At 39.9% G+C, this 21,528-nt stretch overlaps 2 protein-coding genes across 5 annotated transcripts; one reads left to right on the top strand and one right to left on the bottom strand.

The window, feature by feature from the left end:
• Positions 1–2,578: 2,578 nt before the first annotated feature.
• nsmce2 (NSE2 (MMS21) homolog, SMC5-SMC6 complex SUMO ligase) lies at positions 2,579–8,888 on the top strand. Of its 4 annotated transcripts, none has more exons than XM_027154205.2 (7): positions 2,579–2,672; positions 3,039–3,157; positions 4,787–4,899; positions 4,984–5,137; positions 7,789–7,883; positions 8,304–8,410; positions 8,518–8,888. In XM_027154205.2, exons 2-7 carry the CDS (start codon positions 3,043–3,045, stop codon positions 8,627–8,629), a joined length of 696 nt encoding a protein of 231 aa, XP_027010006.1. In that variant the 5' UTR covers positions 2,579–2,672; positions 3,039–3,042; the 3' UTR covers positions 8,630–8,888. The 4 variants fall into 4 exon arrangements, with proteins under 4 accessions (XP_027010006.1, XP_027009999.1, XP_027010011.1 ...); XM_027154198.2 differs by having other exon boundaries at positions 2,621–2,672; positions 3,032–3,157; XM_027154210.2 differs by lacking the exon at positions 2,579–2,672 and adding an exon at positions 2,677–2,697.
• Positions 8,204–18,305, bottom strand: tomm40 (translocase of outer mitochondrial membrane 40 homolog (yeast)). The gene is made up of 10 exons (XM_027154188.2): positions 18,168–18,305; positions 16,956–17,164; positions 16,734–16,801; positions 15,815–15,907; positions 15,411–15,512; positions 13,452–13,557; positions 10,689–10,811; positions 10,475–10,551; positions 10,200–10,302; positions 8,204–10,045 (listed from the first exon to the last, which is right to left on the bottom strand). The coding sequence occupies exons 2-10, from the start codon at positions 17,161–17,163 to the stop codon at positions 9,906–9,908; spliced, it is 1,020 nt and encodes a 339-aa protein (XP_027009989.1). The 5' UTR covers position 17,164; positions 18,168–18,305; the 3' UTR covers positions 8,204–9,905.
• Positions 18,306–21,528: the final 3,223 nt, after the last annotated feature.

Here is a 21,528-nt window from a genome sequence, read left to right on the forward strand (position 1 = left end):
AAAAAAAACACAGATAACATGTATGTTGCTTTGGGTAGGCTGTCAGCCAAATTAAGTCAAGTCAAGAAGCTTTTATTGTCATTTCAACCATATATATATATAGCTGTTGCAGTACACAGTGAAATGAGACAATGTTTCTCCAGGATCATGGTGCTACATAAAACAAAGACAAAGCTAAGGACTTAATAAGTAGTCCTAGCCACATAAAGTGCATCTGTGCAACAGTGCAGACGAAGACAATACAAAAAAAAGACAATACACAAAAGACAATAACAGAAATTTCAGACAATATTACTAATGCTATAAATATAAAATGTCATTACTTCCTCTAAGCAATACTCTTCTCACTATATGGCCAAATGTTTTGTGGACACCTGACTATCACACCCATATTTGTCTTATAAACATCCAATTCCAGATTTATCAGAAACGGAATCAGAATCAGATTTATTCGCCAAGTGTGTTGACACACACAAGGAATTTGGTTCCAGCAGTTTGTGACTCTCAAAAGTACAGACATACACAATACTATACAAACTATACATGACAATCCAGATGATGAGTTACAATATAGACAGAATGAGTATAAAATATGAATATAGAATGAACAAAATATATAAAATATGAATATAGAATATGACAGATCAGTTATGTACATAAAGTGTGCGTGTGCAAATAACAATATTGTGCAATATTATGATTTTGTACAATATACAGCAGCAGTAGTGTGTAATATACAGATGATGTGATGACTGACAGTCCTGATAATGCAGTATTTATGATAAGAAGCAGTGAATATAATTAATTATGGCAAGTTGTTGATCAGGCTGATTGCCTGGGTTCTTGTGTCGTACAAGTCCTGGAGAGTGGGCAGGGTGGTGCCAATTATTATTTCTGCTGTTTTTACTGTGTGTTGCAGTCTGTTTCTGTCCTGATTAGTTGCTGCACCAAACCAGATGGTGATGGATGTGCACAGGACCGATTCAATGACTGCAGTGTAGAACAGCATCAACAGCTCCTGTGGCAGACCATGCTTCCTTAATTGCCATAGAAAGTACATCCTCTGCTGGGCCTTTTTGATGATGGCATTTATTGTTGCACTCCCATTTCAGGTCTTGGGAAATGGTAGTGCCCAGAAACCTGAAGGCCTCCACAGATGACACCGGGCTGTTAGATATTGTGACGGGGAGTAGTGCTGAGGGGTCTTTCCTAAAGTCCACTATCATCTCCACAGTTTTGAGGGTGTTTAGGTCCAGACTGTTCTGACTGCACCATAGCACCAGCCGCTTCACCTCCTGCTGATATGCAGACTCATCGCCATCTTGGATGAGACAGATGAGCGTAGTAGTATCATCTGCAAACTTCAGGAGTTTAACAGTGTGGTCACTTGAAGTGTAGTCATTAGTGTATAGGGAGAATAACAGTGGGGAGAAGACACATCCCTGTGGAGCGCCAGTGCTGATTGTCCGAATGCTGGAGGGGACACCTCCCAGTCTCACCTGTTGTTTCCTATCTGTCAGGAAGCTGGTGATCCACTGACAGAAGGAAGGGGGTACAGAATTTATTCCCCCTTTAATAAAGTCCAGTTTTCTGGTAAAGCTGTACGTTACACTTGGCAGTGTGACTCAGTCACTAGTGAGATCAGGCCTAAGTATCATTAGTGAGATCAGACACTGATGTTAGCTGAGGAGGCCTGGGGTGCAGTCAGTGTTCCATTTCAGTGGGGTTGAGTCAGAGCCCTGTTCAGGATAATCCATGCTTAAAATACACAGTCGTCATGGCGTGTTTTGTGCAGAGACACGATGGGATGGGACAGGTTTCAGACTTTCAGGGCTTTGCTTTCTGAAGTGAAATTGTAATGATGTTTGCTCTGTATTCAAATTAAACAATGCTTTTAAAGCATTTTTGAGGTCAGTTGTCAAGTTTGTGGTTATTTGACTGTTGTAAATTAACTAAAATATAATCTAGATAATATAATATAATTTATTTAGTCATTCAGTAGCTGCTCTATTAGTACTAATATCACTAATAGTAGTAGCCAGTTAATGCCATTTAATACTAGTAGTAATAGTTGTAGTTTGACTATGTTTTAGGAGCAACACCACCGTACTAAACAGAGTCACAGGAGTCTGTCAGCAATCTTTATCAGCAATCAGTGGTGGTGGTGGTGTGTATTTGGTGCCTTGCTCAAGGGCACCTCAGTCGTGGTATTGCCGGCCCGAGACTCAAACCCACAACCTTAGGATTCAGACTCTCTAACCATTAGGCCATGACTTCCTTCACGATTAGGGATAAGGATATATATGTGTGTGTATATAAGAAAGTTGATTAATTAAAAAATACTTTAATAAACTTTAATTGTATGTATTCATTTATTTATTTTTGTCCTTATTTTTTCTTCTTCTTCTTCTTCTTCTTATATATATTTATTGCTTTCTCTCTCTCTCTCTTCTGTTTCCATACTTCTGTAAAGCTGCTTTGAGACAACGGGAAATTATTAAAAACTATACAAATAAATTGTATTGAATTGAGTAGAATTGAGTACTGTACTTTACGTGGGCTAGTATTACTAGTATTAGTGAAATATGAAACGCCTTTTAGAGACTTTTATTTTGTCACACGTCACTTGCCAAAACCCGGAAGCTGTTCTTGTGGCGCGTTACTTTGGAGAGGTAGTAAACTGCTAAGAAAATAAATGTTAGTTTTATGCGTTTTGGTAACATTTTTTAAGCAGTATAGATTTGATGCTATTGCTTCATGGTACAAAAGGGACAATCAATTCACAACCACTTCCGTTAGCTCAGGTGGCTAACGGTGCTAACTTGTAAATAATCCGAATTCTTATAATCCGAATTCAATTAATCCAGATTCAAATAATCTAAATTCAGAGGCTACTTGTGTCAAAGTGCCTCTAGTGCACTGAAAACAGTACCCAACAAACACACACACCACAGTTCTCTACATACAGCAGGAATGGTGTTCAGTACAGTTCTGTGCTCAGTCACCTGTCTCTTTGTTCTGATGTGATGAGTTTACAGAAAGATGTCTATGAACTCCATTAACGCCCAGCTGTCGTCCCTGAAGACGTGTATGACTGACATCAACACAGGGATGAACATCGTGTCTGATGTCGCTCTGGATCTGGTCGAAGCCCAAGGTGACTTTAGCAGTAATAATTATAGACACGAACAAATTGTTTATTAAACAATAACGTTTGTTGTGTGCAGACAAACTGCTTCCGGTCACCAGTTCAGAGCTCAAGCAGTATTTAGTTTTTATACCTTAAAGCTGTCGACATTGGAAACTCTCAATGTTTTTAAATCACGACTTAAAACATACTTTAAAAATAGTTTTTTTTTTTTTTTTACTTTTATTGTTTTTTATATATATAGATAGGGATAGATGTATAGTATTTTAAATTTTAAGACTTTTTAAAATTAATTTTAAACTTTAATTGTATGTATTAATTTATTTATTTTTATCCTTATTTCTTCTTCTTCTTATATATTTATTTCTTTTTTCTCCCTCTCTTCTGTTTCCATACTTCTGTAAAGTTGCTTTGAGACAACAGGAAATTCTTAAAAGTGCTGTAGAAATAAATTGAATTGTATTGAATTGATATGGGGGGGGGGCACGGTGGCTTAGTGGTTAGCACGTTCGCCTCACATCTCCAGAGTCGGGGTTCGATTCCCGCCTCCGCCTTGTGTGTGTGGAGTTTGCATGTTCTCCCCATGCCTTGGAGACCTCCTCTGGGTACTCTGGTTTCCTCCCCCCGGTCCAAAGACATGCATGGTAGGTTGATTGGCATCTCTGGAAAATTGCCTGTAGTGTGTGAGTGAATGAGAGTGTTACTGTTACAGTGATCCATAAAGACATTTTGAAGATTTTCCTGTATCTCCTTTAAATATTCTAAAAAAGTGCCTTCTTGCAAAAAATAGATAGATAGATAGATAGATAGATAGATAGATAGATAGATAGATAGATAGATAGATACAACTTTATTGTCATAGCATAGTACAGGTACACAGCAATGAAATGCAGTTTGGCATCTACCAGAAGTGCAAAATGTAGCAGTCATGCAGATAAATATCTAGCATATTTACAGCAGGTGTTGTATATGACAGTGTACACAGTACATAAATATTACAGAATTACAGAAAAGACTATGGCATTGAAGAGGAATGTGCAGAGTGAAAGGTTACAAGATTACTAGATTATGGCATTTAAGGAGTTATATATATATAAAACTAAATATATATATAGATATATAGACCACACCATATGTACTGTACATTCAATGGCATTAACTGGCTACTACTATTAGTGATATTAGTATTAGTAGAGCAGCTACTGAATGAATAAATAAATTAGATTATATTTGAGTTCATTTATAACAATCAAATAACCACAAACTTGACAACATCTAAAATGCTTTAAAAGCATCATGTCGATGTTTAATTGGAATACAGAGCAAACATCATTACAATTTCGCTTCAGAGAGCAAAGCCCTGAAAGGCTGAAACCTGTCCCATCGTGTCTGTGCACTAAACATGCCATGATCTCTTTTATTACTAGACCTGTGGAGCTCTATAATACAAGCACATGCGAATGAATTGTTTCAGTAGAATATATCTGACCAAGACATTATTATAAACCTGTGATTACAGATGTGTGTATTATTGTGTTCTCATGCACGTCACCGAGCAGAAGAGCTTCATAAAACATAGTCAAAGGTTTTTATATAGTCATGAAATGTGCTAATATTTTCCACACTTGTTTATTCAAGCCACTGATGACAGTCCAGGTCTGAGGAAACTGGATCAGATGATCCGGGAATGTGCTAAACTGGATAAAGAGATCGGCTGCTTTGTGGATTCAGTCGAACAGATGATCAATCAGGTGCGTGAATATTTACCCCAGTACCATGTCACACTGTTGCTTTCTCACTAAGTTGCTTTCTCATGAAGTTCCCACTGGTTGTAGGTGAGACACGAACCTCCAGACGCCATGTTCAAGCTGAAAGACTCCGTAAAGGAGCAATTCACTGAACTCATGGCTGCAGTCTCTGATGCTGAAATCGAACAGCACAACCAAGTGGTAGCCTTCAGAGACGGCATCAAGAAATCTCTGCAACAAAGTAATATGCTCTTTATTCCTTTCTTTATATGCTTTATTCCTCTTGCTCATCCTCTTTTCATTTCTGGTTAAGGGGAAGATTTAATCTGGGCCAAATCTCTAAATCTTTAGCAAATCTCCTACTGCTGCGGGTGAAGGCTAACATGTGCTTCCTCAAAGACACGTCACACAGCTGCATCTTTTCAAACTGCATCACACAGTAACACACACACACACACACACACACAGGAGAGCGCTGTCTGTCACAGAGTAACACACACACACACACACACACACACACACACACACAGGAGAGCGCTGTCTGTCACAGAGTAACACACATACACAGGAGAGCGCTATCTGTCACAGAGTAACACACACACACACACAGGAGAGCGCTGTCTGTCACAGAGTAACACACATACACAGGAGAGCGCTATCTGTCACAGAGTAACACACACACACACACACAGGAGAGCGCTGTCTGTCACAGAGTAACACACATACACAGGAGAGCGCTATCTGTCACAGAGTAACACACACACACACACACAGGAGAGCGCTGTCTGTCACAGAGTAACACACACACACACACACACAGGAGAGCGCTATCTGTCACAGAGTAACACACATACACAGGAGAGCGCTATCTGTCACAGAGTAACACACACACACACACACACAGGAGAGCGCTGTCTGTCACAGAGTAACACACACACACACACACACACAGGAGAGCGCTGTCTGTCACAGAGTAACACACATACACAGGAGAGCGCTATCTGTCACAGAGTAACACACACACAGGAGAGCGCTATCTGTCACAGAGTAACACACACACAGGAGAGCGCTATCTGTCACAGAGTAACACACACACAGGAGAGCGCTATCTGTCACAGAGTAACACACACACAGGAGAGCGCTATCTGTCACAGAGTAACACACACACAGGAGAGCGCTATCTGTCACAGAGTAACACACACACACACACACACACACACAGGAGAGCGCTATCTGTCACAGAGTAACACACACACACACACACACACAGGAGAGCGCTGTCTGTCACAGAGTAACACACATACACAGGAGAGCGCTATCTGTCACAGAGTAACACACACACACACACACAGGAGAGCGCTGTCTGTCACAGAGTAACACACATACACAGGAGAGCGCTATCTGTCACAGAGTAACACACACACACACACACACACAGGAGAGCGCTATCTGTCACAGAGTAACACACACACACACACACACAGGAGAGCGCTATCTGTCACAGAGTAACACACACACATACACACACAGGAGAGCGCTGTCTGTCACAGAGTAACACACACACAGGAGAGCGCTGTCTGTCACAGAGTAACACACACACAGGAGAGGGCTATCTGTCACAGAGTAACACACACACAGGAGAGCGCTATCTGTCACAGAGTAACACACACACGCACACAGGAGAGCGCTATCTGTCGCAGAGTAACACACACACACACACACACACACAGGAGAGCGCTATCTGTCACAGAGTAACACACACACACACACACACACAGGAGAGCGCTATCTGTCACAGAGTAACACACACACACACGCACACAGGAGAGCGCTATCTGTCACAGAGTAACACACACACACACACACACACACACAGGAGAGCGCTATCTGTCACAGAGTAACACACACACACACAGGAGAGCGCTATCTGTCACAGAGTAACACACACACACACACACACACACACACACACACACACACACACACACACACACAGGAGAGCGCTATCTGTCACAGAGTAACACACACACACGGACACAGGAGAGCGCTGTCTGTCACAGAGTAACACACACACACAGGAGAGCGCTATCTGTCACAGAGTAACACACACACACACACACACACACACACACACACACACACACACACACAGGAGAGCGCTATCTGTCACAGAGTAACACACACACACGGACACAGGAGAGCGCTGTCTGTCACAGAGTAACACACACACAGGAGAGCGCTATCTGTCACAGAGTAACACACACACACACACACACACACAGGAGAGCGCTGTCGCTGTCTATATCACAGAGTAACACACACACACACACACACACACACACACACACACACACACAGGAGAGCGCTATCTGTCACAGAGTAACACACACACACACACACACACACACACAGGAGAGCGCTGTCGCTGTCTATATCACAGAGTAACACACACACACACACACACACACACAGGAGAGCGCTATCTGTCACAGAGTAACACACACACAGAACTTTAGAGATCTTTGCCACTGACTTCACACAAGTTTTATCTGGTTTTATTGGTACTCATGGCTTAAAAAGGACCTGAAACAAAGTCTCTGGTTTATCTGCAGCATTAATTCTAAGATAATAGAACTCTTCCCCTCATCTCCTCTCCACTTATCCTCCTTTTTCCTCACCTCTTGTGTCATCTTCACCACAACATCTCCTCCTCTCATCTCCTCTCCACCTCTCCTCGTCAAAAAGACAATAAACATCTCAGAATTTATTTTGTGTGCTGGCTTGACTCTAATCTGATACTTATTCAGTACATTTAATATTAGATATTCACATTATATTCATATGAAGCAAATGTGTGTGTGTGTGTGTGTGTGTGTGTGTGTGTGTGTGTAGTAAACCAGGTGGCAGCCAGCAGCGTGGAGGAGGAGCTGGATGAAGACATCGCTGTAACACAGAGCCAGACGAACTTCACCTGCCCTCTTACTCAGGTACATGAACACATGCACGTCTCAGCAGGAGGTTCAGCAGAAACAGTTAACATCGTCTTAATACAAAGTATTTTGCTGAATATGAACCTAGAGGACTGTGACGTACTGAACAACTGAAGCTGTAAATCAGTCACACTGATCGTGTTTTCAGTGACCGACACCTAACACACACCATCTCTCTGTCCATCGTCTTATTAGTGTTAGGCCTCATTAAGGCTGCGTGAGTTAAATAAGAAACGGACGCAAACTGACAGCATTAAACCCCAAATCCTTTCATTTTTAAACACTTTCCTCTAACACATGACCTTGAGACTCGAAGGTGAGAAAACGGATCATTTATTAGAGCTTCATTATAGCAGAAGGTTTTGTTCCAGACAGACAGATAAAGATTCAGTACGTGGACATTGTTGTTGTTGACAGGTCGAAATGGTCAATCCAGTGAAAAATAAAAAGTGCCAGCATTACTACGATCAAGAAGCCATTCTGTCGTTCATTAAGACGAAGCAAAACAATAAGAAGAAATGTCGGTAAGTCCTATAGTTTATCAAAAAAACAAAACAAAATCAAACAAAAAAACACTGTAGAAACGTGTCTAACGTTCGCTTTTCCGGGACTTTATTTTTTATTCCATCAGTTGTCCTGTGGTCGGCTGCGGAAACTCAGACGTCAAGCCAACGGATTTGGAATTAGACCCAGTTATGAGGAGAATGATCCAGAACCATAAGAGACAGAGTGGAAAGAGCTGAGCTGAACCCACACGGATATATTCTTTTGTTCTAGTAGAGTTTTGATGGTTCACAAACTGAGCAAAGGCAAAATAATGTAAATTTAGATTTTTTAAAAATCTCTATATATTTTGTGTGTTGTGTAATGTAATGTAATATATATATACACATACATACACACACACACACATGTATATGTCTTGTACAGCTTTTCTAAAAATAAAACAGTATCTGTGTGTATCTTTAATCTGTACTTTCATACAAGACACGCAGGAATTTCTTCACTGTGGAATTGTCTTTTTTTTTTTTTACTTTACGTATTCCGTTTTTTTTTCCCATTTTTTTTCCAAACCTGAACAGCCCGGGTTCCACATTCACAACCTTAACTGGGATATTTTGTTGCTGTAATTTAATGAATCTATTACAACTGCCAAGAAATTAGTTTGTCCTCCAGGAATTGACTCATCCAGGCTCCTTGGACATCCATGTCCTATTGTTTTTTTTTGGTAATGTTCAGAAAGATTAAAACCTATAAATATTTTGGCATCAGGATTTATTAGGACAAGAAAAGGGTTTTTTTCATTAGCAGGTTCATTGTATGAATTGGACTGAATCACTTTAAACACGTTGGAAAAGTGACACATGATCCATAATTACAGTCAGTTCAGCTTGTGACTTGAAAAATTCCTGATTTGACATCGGTACTGAAAATATTGGCATGTTTGTGAATAGGAGGCATAGAAAGCGTACGGTTCGAGCTCTGACAGACAAAGGGACAGGGAATTTGTCACGGCATTACGGTATAGTACAGTAGGGCATGGAGAGGAGAGATATGGGACCAACTTAAGTCTGTTTTATTTTGTACCTAAACACTGATCTTGACAGGGATGGAGTTAAAATTTTAATAAAATGTACTGACTAAACCTTATTTTCTCTTCAACACAAGTCAAAAGGCTGACAGATTAAAAGCTTCCCCCTCACGTGTGTCTGAAACGGATGTCGAGCATAACAAACTTTAGAAATCATCAAATGCATCTCTGTAAACATGAAAGGTTTTTTTCTAAATATTTTAATGTTGTCTGATAATGATCTGTTTCTTTTCACATGAAGTCGATTGGCAAACATTACATCACATTTGCCTGAATTATTACAGTCCTCGTTTGTCCATGTGAGGTTTAACTGTAGTGCTTGTGGGAGAATCTGAGTCCGTTTGGTTGTTGGTCCATGTCCCCCTGTCTCTCTGCACCAGTCTGCTTGAAATGCACCAAAAGCGAGGAATCGCAGCAGATCTGCAAGTCTAACCGATAGTAACTCCAAAACCGCATTGAAACTTGTTTTTGCGATGGTTCAGGAAGGCGCCGAGAGCCAGAGACAACGGGAGTGGCAGTAGCTTCTTCTCCAGCGTAGCCCCTATCACCCAGTTACTGTCTAGGGAACCTGCGGAATTTCATGTGAATGTTTTTTTACTACACTTTACTAAATCCACTTGTGCAAACTCAGCAAAGTCTAAAATACAAAACAATGAAGATTTATTTGTTTTCATTACTGTATCTGATCATCACATTTTTCACGTTCTATGTTTAATAAGTACCTTTAAACTGAAGGTTGGCTTTGGGCAGGTCCACCTGATAGCCAAGTGTCGCACTCGTTTCTTGCATTCGTGTGCTTGCTTCAAACTCCACCCCAACTTGCAACTGCAGAAACAAAACTTTTGTGACTTTCAGAGGAAAAAACCCAAAGCTATAAACACCTGAAATGATCATCAGCGAACACAGACAGACATTACAGAAGTACAGAGGATTTCCTGCTGCCATCAAGCAGACTGGCTGATGAACTGCTATGGGCTGTGAAAAAGTTAAAGGCTACCTGATCATTGGCTTTGTGGTAGTATGATGCATGAGCTCCTGCTCCTCCAACAGTCAGTGTGGCCACATAATTACTGCCTGAGACAAAAAAAAGTTCCATGTAAAATTACTATAGTTCCACAAACCACCATTATTTTTCTAAAACAGCATGACCATAAATGTTAGGACATCCCAGCTCAGTACTCATGTCCACACTTGTGGTGTTTGTATCTTACCTGTATATCTGCCCACAAACGAGGTGACCGTGCCCTCCTCTCCAGGTCTCCGGTGGTACACCAGCTCACCCCCCAACACCAAGGCAGGCGTCAGAGACTGCAGGTAATGAGCTACTAAAATCCCTACCAGACAAAACATGATATTATTATTATTATTATTGTTATTATTATATTTTTTAAATACATTCTTTTTGGGGACAACCCTCAGATGGGGGGGGGCATGACCCCCCCCCCCTCTGAGGGTTGTCAAAAAAAAAATTATTTCAAAAATATCGCACTCTCTATTGTGAAAAATATATGTATGTATACCTAAATAATTGTATGTAGAAAAAAAACAAACGCAAAAAATGCATTTAGAAACAGTTGAGTTCCCCCTCCCCCTCCCCACAGTGGTTTTACCCACTGCTTGCTTTCCCAGTATGTCTCACCTATTCTGCTCACACGAGTCAGGTGTGTGTGGCTGTGGCTCAGTTAATTTTGAACTCCATTAAGTAGGGGATTTTATTCACTTTAAATAAAGCGATTCTCTTTAATATTCAGATTCATTCATTAAATTAGTTGCGGTAAAAATGCTGATTACCGATGTAATTTTCCATGAATCTGCTATATTAGCGATTAAAATCTTACTTATCTAGTTAACGTTAGCTTGTTTACAAGCTTGTTACATAGTGCAGTGTAACTAACATGCCAAAGCCGTTTTGTTGTTTTTATACATAGAGCAGTTTCTGTGACTATTTAATAATTGATTTTGTTAACATTAACAAAACATTACTTATTTATATATATATATATATATATATATATATATATATATATATATATATATATATATATATATTTTTTTTTTCAGAATAGCAGTCATGTTTATATTTTATTGTATGTTGATGGCTTAACTGTAAACAACACAAACAATGCAATAAATAGTTTTGAAGAAAAATCTGCTTTGAGAAAAACTTTGAAAATAACCATAATGATGTATAATGTCTCCATGCTACAATAATAATGATAAAAGCAAAGTGTTTCACTGTGGGGACATGTCTTTATAAGTACAATTAGACTGTATTGTTTGTGTCCCCCTTCAAAAATTGCTCATGAGAAATTTTAGATTTATCCCCCCCCCCACTGTTAAATGAAATTTATGCCCATGAGTGAAGGACAGAACTATGATCCCCTGCTGATTTTGTACGTTTGCCCAAAGACAAAGAAACCTTCAGCCTATAATTTTAATGGTAGGTTTATTGTGCGTGAGAGAGTCAAAACAAAAAAATCCAGAGAAATGCATTTCATAAAGTTAGAAATTGATTTGCATTTTAATGAGTGAAATACGCTTTTGATCCCTTATCAATCACCAAGATTTCTGGCTCCCTGGTGTCTTTTATCAGGTAACGACCTGAGATTAGGAGCTCTCTCAATCTCAGTTCGTTACCTGTATAAAAGTCACCTGTCCACAGAAGCAATCAATCAATCAGATTCCAAACATGACCAGGACCAAAGAGCTGTCCAAGGATATCAGGGACAAGATTGTCACCTTCTCACTAAGATGACTTATGCTTTCAATCTTCTCACCAAGAAGGAACGAGCTACAAGAGAATGAGACAGTATTCGCAAATGGAAGGAACACAAAATAACTGTCAATCTCCTTTGGTCTGAGACTCCAGGCAAGATCTCGCCGTGAAGGACTGAAAACCTGCAGCACCCGCAAGGTCCCCCTGCTCAAAAAAGCACATGTACAGACCAATGAACATCTGAATGATTCAGAGAACTGGGTTAAAGTGTTGTGGTCAGATGAGACCAATATCAAGCTCTTTGGCATCAACTCAACTCGCTGTGTTCGGTGGAGGAGGAATACTGCCTATGACACTAAGAACAGCATCCCCACTGTCAAACATGGAGGTGGACACATTATGCTTCAGAGGTGTTTTTTTTAGAGGCTAAGGAGACAGGACAACTTCACTGCATCAAAGTACCCTGAAATCTTGGGTGAGAACCTCCTTCCCTTAGCCAGGGCATTGAAAATGGATGGGTCTTCCAGCATGACAAGGACCCAAAGCACCACCAAGGCAACAAAGGAGTGACAAGAGGAAGCACATTAAGGTCCTGAGTGTTCTTGCCAGTCTCCAGACCGTAATCCCATAGAAAATCTGTGGAGGGACCTGTAGGTTCGAGTTGCCGAAAATCAGCCTCGAAACCTTAATGACTTGTAGAGGATCTGCAAAAGGAAGTGGGACAAACTCCCTCCTGAGATGTGTGCAAACCTGGTGACCAACTACAGGAAACGTCTGAAGTCTGTAATTGCCAACAAAGGTTTTGCCACCAAGCACTAAATCATGTTTTGCGAAGGGGTCAAATACTTATTTTTGTTGGTATTCTCTCTCCTTAAAATGATTAATTTGATCATTTCTTTGTCAGTGGGCAAATGTTCAAAATCAGCAGGGGATCAAATACATTTTCCCCCTCACCGTATAAATGTATACCACCCCCACCCCCCACCCCACCCCACACACACACACAATATTTAGCACAGCCAATCTTCCCACCAACGTATTTTTCTCAGGAATGCAGAGAACTCTGAGGACAAACCAAAGTGAATATGGGGAGAACATGCACAGAAGTTCCACTGAGACAGAAACCTGAGCTCAGGATCGAACCTTGTTAGGAGCCGTGAGGCGTCAACAATACCCGCTGCCCCACCATGCTGCCCTAGTCAATAATTCTTTAATTATCCTCAGTCAGTTTATTCAACGGAATAAAGAGTAAAAATACCAGATCCGAGAAGAACGTCTGGATTGCCCAGGGTTACAGCGGCAGTGAAGTCATCTCCGCGGTACTCTGCATCACACTGCCAGTTTACAAACTTGTGTTGCTGTGTCTGTAACACGAGACAAAGCCTCAGTCCAAAGAGCACCACAGCCAGCAGGTACAGCAGCTCGGTCACATCTTAATCTCAGGTTTCCAAAAACATCTAAAATGTATTTAGGTTACTAAACTGCACTCAAATGTAAAACTATAGTGTAATGTGTGCGAGTATGAACAAACTCACAGATTAGTCATAAAGTCTTGTTGATTACTCAACGTTTATTCACACACTATGTGCAGAACATTTATGTCACATTATGGTCTTTTAGCTGGAATACGTTTAGAAGTATGAGCTCCTGGAGCATCTTTACAGCTATTATAGTGCTGCTGGAATCAACCTCTACCCATGAACCATTACAGATACTGCTGAATGGGTTTTAATTCAATAGGATACACCAGGAAATGGCAGAGAGTCTGTGCGTGAGGGGGTTTTTAACCCATGAGGGGTTTTAATGCGGTCACCTGATCTGATCGTGTGGGATCAGATTTTCCCTCTTGTTTTCACACCATTTCAACAGCAAGTCCTTTAATTCTCCTGACTGTTCAGCTTGCAGCTAAATTTATTCTGTTCCAGCTTTTTAATTGAGGTCAGTGGGTTTGAACAGAAACACACACATAATGCCCCTTTTCCACCGAGGCAGTTTGAGTGCTGGTTCAGAGCCAGAGCCTAATTTAGAGACCAGTTCTTTCTGTTTCGACCGCCAAAGCACTGGCTCTGAACCAGGAAAAGTGGTTCTTAAGTAGCACCAAAACGTTGCTGGTCTAGACTCAAGAACCGCTTGCGTCAGGAGCTGGGGGCGGGGCTACTGTTAGCGCATTTGATAATGTACCTTAAGTATATTAATGTTTAATACACTTTTACTTTACCGTGATATGAAACATTATCAGCAAACATGACAGTAGGTAGCTATATTCTAAGGCTAACTTTTTTCCGTTTTAACGATAAAATAACGTTATGTACTTTATCGATTACGACCTCCGTTTATACAGATTACACGGAGCTGCACGTACACATTGGGTTCGCCGTGTTTGGATGCCAATTTATGTTCGCAAAGCCATGAGCATTAACAGTAAAGCAACATCCGCCATTGTCGATGTTGTGTTTGCCGCTGCTGCGCTAACGTTGCTGGGACACGTGACACGTATACAGTGATGTCACACTCAGCTCTGTGACGGCTCTCTAGCCGGTGGAAAAATAAACCGGTTCTTAGAAGGTTCGCCAGTGGAACCGACTTTGAACCAGCACTAGCACTAGCTCTGAACCATCACCTGCTTCTTTTTGGTGGAAAAGGGGTTGGTGGTGCAGCACAATGACAGTATCTGCATCTGTATAGTGTGTGATCAACATATTCTTTACATATGAGATATATTTTTTATTTTATAGCCCAGTTATATGCCATAGAAACAAAGCTTTAAGAGCCGTTACAACTTTATTTTCTTCCTGCTGTTTCTTCTTCTTCCTCTAATTATTATTACATAACAACATTAACTTGCTTAACCAGATCTAGTGTGGAACTTTCTGGCAATCTAAAGTGTCTGAATAAGCAAGTGTATATTCGTGTTGCAAAATAAATCAAGGAGCTGTTCTTTACGGTCAACAGAAATAGTCCTGAACAATAGTTTATCTGGTTTACTGTAGTTTTGGGGGTTTGTTACATTCCAGAAAATTCTACATGCTTTGCTGGACATGTTATCGGAATCTTCTATTCAGCTGGAGTGCTTTACTATAAAGGATGTAGGATTAAAAGGTCCTGTAAACTTTTCTTGGTTATATTTAAGATCCATGCTCAGGGTCCAAATGAAATGTTCTCACACAGCCTTCTGAAAAAAATCTCTCTTTACACAAATGTTTCACGACTCTCTTACCTGCAGAACCATTTTGGTGCGTACGTGTGAGGTGAGCTGGTGAATAATCTGTGCATTGAGACTGCCCGTGTTATCCATGTCTCCAACCATCACTGGAAATGACTACACAAAATAAAGAATGGAACATATGAGCTTAAGCTTAAGTCTTCTGTCTCGGTTTTATACAAATATCTAGATTTAACTAGATTGTGGCAGTAAAATCCTAAAATCCTACAATCCTGCCCAATTCGTGACATTGTAATTGTGCACAGAGTTGTTGGTTTCCTCAGCTGTAAACAAACAGTGTCTGTAGACGGGTTACTTCGATCGATTTGAGAAACATATGGAGATTTTAATCACACTTTCAGTACTCTGTTACATACTGAAAAGAAGAATAATTTTATCTCTAAAGTGAGAAAGCTCACCTCAGCAGGTCCGGTCTGTTTACTTCCGACATATGTGGCTCCAAACTTGTAGCCGGATTCTGCCATGGTGCTCAGTGTAATTGTGTGGCTCACCTGTAGCAATACAAGACAGAAGTCACAATTTCGCAAGGATTCTTTCATTTTTTAGGCATCATGGGAAATGATCAGTCACACAGTTCATCTAACCATTGTTAGTATTTTTATCATCACCTTATTGTGCAGTATTTCTGGTCAGCATTGGCTTTTCTGCTAAAATGAAATAACTTTCGTCCTGTTCACCAGCCACAAGTCACATAAACGAATGGAAAACATGATAGAGAAAATGCTCTAACTGAGAAAAACGCTCAGAAATGTACACTTCCCATCTCTCTCTCTCACACATACAGTACACACACACACAGTCTAATTAACTGGGCTTTCAGACTGGCTTGTGCAGAACATTTACATATATGGCATTTGGCAGACGTCCTTAACCAGAACAACTTTGATTTTTCAACTCTTTTTATACAACTGAGCAATTGAGGGTCGATGCTCATGCTCAGGGGCCCAACAGTGGCAGTGGACCTGGAGTTTGAACTCACAACCATTTGATCTGTAGTCCAACACCATAGCCATAGCCACTGAGCTGCCAAGTCCCCTGAACACTGCCCAGAAAGCTAGATAATGAAGTTATGATTCGCACACACTGGTAAAAGTAGAAGCAGGACATTCACTGATTAATTTTGTTCACTCTTAAGTGTAGTTAAGTAGACTAGCTAAGCTGGAAAGTTGGTAAGTAGCTATTACACTACATATATGAACAAACATCACACTAGATTTATGAACAACGGATAATTTTAAATACTATTATAAAAATCCATGATAATAAGGAAATTCTCACAGCACATTTCATAACTTAAGAGATGAAATTAACTCTGACCTGGAAGTGATTACTTAATCCTTTGTTGACCACCAGTCGCGCACCCTCCATCTGCAGTGGGAAAACCTCTGAAGGTCATAACAAGGACAGACGTGAGAAAGGAGCAGCGTTCACTCAACTCTCAGTGTCACATTTACGTATAATGTTGTTAATAGTATCTCTGGCCTTAAATAAAATAAAACCAAAATCTGCTCAAAAGAATCAATGCCCTACTGTAAGTACCTTTGCATTTCCGATGGCACTCTTCAAACATGCCTGGGTTGGGGAGAGAAGGGTCGGTCTCTGTGCCAGCCTGTGTGGCGGTGCCCAGAGACGACGGCATGGTGGGCATGGTGAAGCCAGGGGGCACCGTCAGGCCTGGACCCCCCTGACTGCTACCACTACCTGAAGCAGGGGGGTTTGGGGAACTGGCAGCCAACACACTGCCCATGCTGAGACACACAACATACAGTTTATTCAGCTTATATAAATAAATTATAAATGTCCAACTGATCAAATACGGTTTCAAATAATAATTATTATTATTTATAAAATAGTTATAAATGTTTTACAAGATGTAATTGTCTTATGCTTTCATCTTTGTATCATGTGCCTGCTGACTAATCACAATAATCACAAATACACACAACTGAAAACTAATTTCTCACAATATAATTTCAGTGTAGCACAAACTGACTCCTTCATTCCTCTACAAGTGCATTAACATTATACATTAGGTATAAAACCCCATGTAGTGAGGCAGGAGTGCATTAACATTATACATTAGGTATAAAACCCCATGTAGTGAGGCAGGAGTGCATTAACATTATACATTAGGTATAAAACCCCATGTAGTGAGGCAGGAGTGCATTAACATTATACATTAGGTATAAAACCCCATGTAGTGAGGCAGGAGTGCATTAACATTATACATTAGGTATAAAACCCCATGTAGTGAGGCAGGAGTGCATTAACATTATACATTAGGTATAAAACCCCATGTAGTGAGGCAGGAGTGCATTAACATTATACATTAGGTATAAAACCCCATGTAGTGAGGCAGGAGTTCAGTCATCTGGCCCTTGACCCTGGGCAGATCTGCTGCTAGTTCTGAAGCACAAAGCCATGCTAGCAAACCACCCAAAGACAAAACCAACACCCAGCTAAGCAGTTTTTTGTCAATAAGCTCCTTTAATCAACACCAAATCGAGGACTAACCTCGGCTGTTAACGAGGCTAACAGAAAGGGACGGTGCACAGTTTACAAGGGAAGGACAGCAGGTGAGCTAACATGCTAACATGCTAACAGCTAGACATCCTGTAGGCAGAAGAAGACTATAATCCTGCAGAAAGCTTCCTAACCTCAGCTCTAATCAGAACATTTACAACATTAAAACACAACCTAATTGTTAAATTATTTATTTAATCACTTGTTATGGCCTCGTGCTCTACTCACGTTGTACAATACAGTCCAGTTACACGGCTATGAAGCACCGGTAGGCTGCATGGGACAACCTACAAGACCAACGTCTTCGGCCCGCCTACTACCGCCATCTCTGCAAGGGATTGGGTACCGCATGCTATATCTGCAAGATGATTGGTTGATGGTCAATTTAACTGGAAGGGGATTGGTTCCCTGCTGACTTTCCTTCAGAGGTGATAGGTGAAGTCGGTTATAATTCCTGTTTTAAACCGCTACTGGGAAAAACAAACGTTTATTTATTTAGTAAATAGTAAATGTTTTAAACAAGTAACAACAGATAGAGAGTAGCTGAAATAAACAGTTTCTAAAGACGCAGGACTGCTGAAAGAAGGGAGTTTGAGAAAGAAAGAAAGAAAGAAAGAAAGAAAGAAAGAAAGAAAGAAAGAAAGAAAGAAAGAAAGATAAAGGAAAGAAAGAAAAAAGAAAGTAAGAAAGAAAAAGGAAAGAAATAAAAAAGAGAAAGAAAGAAAGAAAGAAGGAAGAAATAAAAGAAAGAAAGAAAGAAATAAAAAGAATGAATGAAAGAATGAAAAAGAAAGAAATAACTAAAAAGAAAGAAGGAAAGAAAAAGAAAGAAAGACATTGAGTATTTGAGTGAGAAGGCTATCTGAAGTAGACCAAAAAAGATAAACAAAAGATATATTCACAAAAGATATATTTGTCTGTCATAATAGATCAAAACTCTATACAAACAGTTCAATAACAAAATATAACAATATTGATGAAAATCTAGGTAAAGCTTGTCCTGTGTCTAGGAAAAGTAAAAGCCATAATCAGCTGACAAAGTGTTTGGGTCTACTGAGTATGGAGGAAAGCAATGTTCAGGATTGCACAATACTGAGTATCTCAAAGCTGTAATACTTACCAGAACAACAACTATGACGTCTTCACGTGTGTTATATCTATAGCATAAAGACATTTAGTTGTTAAAGCATATTATTCAGTAGTAATTGATAATATGCAGTTTAAGTGCTGGGAGTTTGTCTTCTGCTGCCTCAGAGAAACATCAAGCTGTGTGTAAAACTAACATTTCTCTCCCACATGGTTTTTTAACTGAGCACAGATTACTAATGACTGTTTAAATTCACAGACACGTATTTGTAGGTTGATTGGTTTCGTATATTGTTGATTGAATATTGCATATTTAAAAGTACGAAACCCATCGATTGCTTGTTGAGTCCTGATCTCTTTCAGTTGTGTTAACCACAAGAGGTTAGTAGCTGTTTGCATATCATTTATGTTTAACTTGTCATTGTGTCTAGCTCTAAGGAAGTGACTCTTGTAATCTTGCATAGATAAAGGTAAATATTAAAGTTAAATCAGATGCAGATTCACATGAACTCTGCAGTATTTAACAGTAAGCTATATGGAGATAAATGATTCAGCCATAACATTAAAATAACATGCTTGTTTTCCCCCCATAGTCCATCCTTCTCCAGGTATCATGATTTAATAGAAAATGTGATTCATCCCTGATCTTATTCTGATGCTTGACCATCCATAATGAGTTCTACATGGTCCGGTTCTGATGTGTGAAAATTAAGGGTGCTTTCAGTGGTGTAAAGGGTTAGCATGGCACTTTGACCGCTTTGCAGCTACGCAGCCTCATACACAGCAAGCTTTCAAGCACTGCGGTATCTGACAGCTTTCTGTTAGAGTCAGTGTGAACTTTTTAGCTACTGTGGGGTCAGGCGGGCTAGTCTTTCCTCCATATGTGTGTCACTGGACCACGTTTGATAGCTACTAAACATCACATACTCAATACGCACCACAAGACCTGCTGTTTTAGAGATGCTCTGACCCAGTTATCTAGCCATCACAATATGCTGGCATTTTGTTGGCATGGTGTAGGTTCACTTGTCCAGACAGAGTAATAAATCACTGCAAATTAATAGAAATGTTCATCTGAATGTTCATCTTTATTCTATGATTAAACATTTCTTTCTCAGAATGACAACAGGTCACAAGGGTAACTGTATGGTTTGATGAGGATGAACCTATGACCTTTAGTCTCAGATCTCAAGATCTCAACCCATTTAAACACCTCTAGGAGATTTTGGAGTAAAGTCAAAGTAAGACAGAATCTACCACCACCATCATGACAGAATCTTCCAACACCAACACAAGGGCATGTGGTAGCCTATTGGTTAAGGAGTTGGGCTACCAATCGGAAGGTTGTGAGTTCTATCCCAGGTCCACCGAACTGCTACTGTTGGGCCCCTGAGCAAGGCCCTAAACCCTCAGTTGTACAAAAATGAGCTAATGTAAGTTGCTCTGGATCAGTGTTGTAATGTAACGGAGTACAAATACTTAAGTAGAAATGTCACGTATCTGTACTTTACTTCGCTATTTAAATTTATGTCAACTTTCATTTTTACTCCACTACATTTCCTAGATAAAATGTTTCTTTTACTCCGTTATATTTCCACTAAGCGTCTTCGTTACTCGTTACTACAAAATAAAATCAGCAGAAATGTGTGTGACTGTAATAAGGGAGGTTTGGCGAATCACTGCTCCTAGATTGCATTACGCGGCACCGCAGGCTCTACGGAGAAGCACAGGTACGCGCAGCGTGCACGCGCAGTTAGAGCTGGAGGCGTTTAATCGGCTGTAAGCCGCAAATACGGCAACCAAAAGCAGTGAAATGTCACTATTCTTATTACCAGAGTTGTAGCACAAACAAAATATTAATGCAAACAATCCATTCAATACTAAATAAAAATAGCATTTATTGATTTGGTCTTTGTCTTGTGAATATTAGTTTATTAGTGACTGCATTCATTGGACACACTGTTTGTAGAGAATGCACACATACATGAACTGATTTGATTCAAGACTGGCATCATTACATCATGAATAAAATTTTGGTGTCCACTTTTGCCATTTTAAATAATACCATAACTTTTGGCTTACTATGTAGTCATATAATATATAATATAAAACTCTTCTTGTTTTACATTGTCACTGAGGGCTAAAACCCCTAAAGATGAAACCGTAGAACCGCCCCTGATCTTATGCCTACCGAAAATCACTGAAATTTTACTTTTTACTTTTACTTCAAATACTTAAGTACATTAAATATCAGAAAATGACTTTTGATACTTAAGTACAGTAAATATCAGATACTTCAAGACTTTTACTTGAGTAATATTCTAAAAGGTGACTTTCACTTCAACCAAAGTGTTTTTCTAGTACGATACTTGTACTTTTACTCGAGTATTACTGTCTAGTACTTTATACAACACTGCTCTGGATAAGGGTGTCTGCCAAATGCTGTAAATGTAATCATGAAAAACATAAATTGGATGCTTTCTCTTTACAGACATGTACAATT

The sequence above is a fragment of the Tachysurus fulvidraco genome, chromosome 3 (genome assembly GCF_022655615.1).
Source record: "Tachysurus fulvidraco isolate hzauxx_2018 chromosome 3, HZAU_PFXX_2.0, whole genome shotgun sequence".
NCBI lineage: Eukaryota > Metazoa > Chordata > Actinopteri > Siluriformes > Bagridae > Tachysurus > Tachysurus fulvidraco.

Excerpts from the sequence above, each read along its gene's own strand:
- nsmce2 (XM_027154205.2), top strand. The coding sequence starts at position 3,043 with ATGTCTATGAACTCCATTAACGCCCAGCTGTCGTCCCTGAAGACGTGT. Across the intron at positions 5,138-7,788 it reads CAAGAAATCTCTGCAACAAA|TAAACCAGGTGGCAGCCAGC; the intron begins GTAATATGCTCT and ends GTGTGTGTGTAG. Across the intron at positions 7,884-8,303 it reads TCACCTGCCCTCTTACTCAG|GTCGAAATGGTCAATCCAGT; the intron begins GTACATGAACAC and ends TGTTGTTGACAG.
- tomm40 (XM_027154188.2), bottom strand. The coding sequence starts at position 17,163 with ATGGGCAGTGTGTTGGCTGCCAGTTCCCCAAACCCCCCTGCTTCAGGT. Across the intron at positions 16,802-16,955 it reads GTGCCATCGGAAATGCAAAG|AGGTTTTCCCACTGCAGATG; the intron begins GTACTTACAGTA and ends TATGACCTTCAG. Across the intron at positions 10,552-10,688 it reads GTTTGTGGGCAGATATACAG|GCAGTAATTATGTGGCCACA; the intron begins GTAAGATACAAA and ends TTTTTGTCTCAG.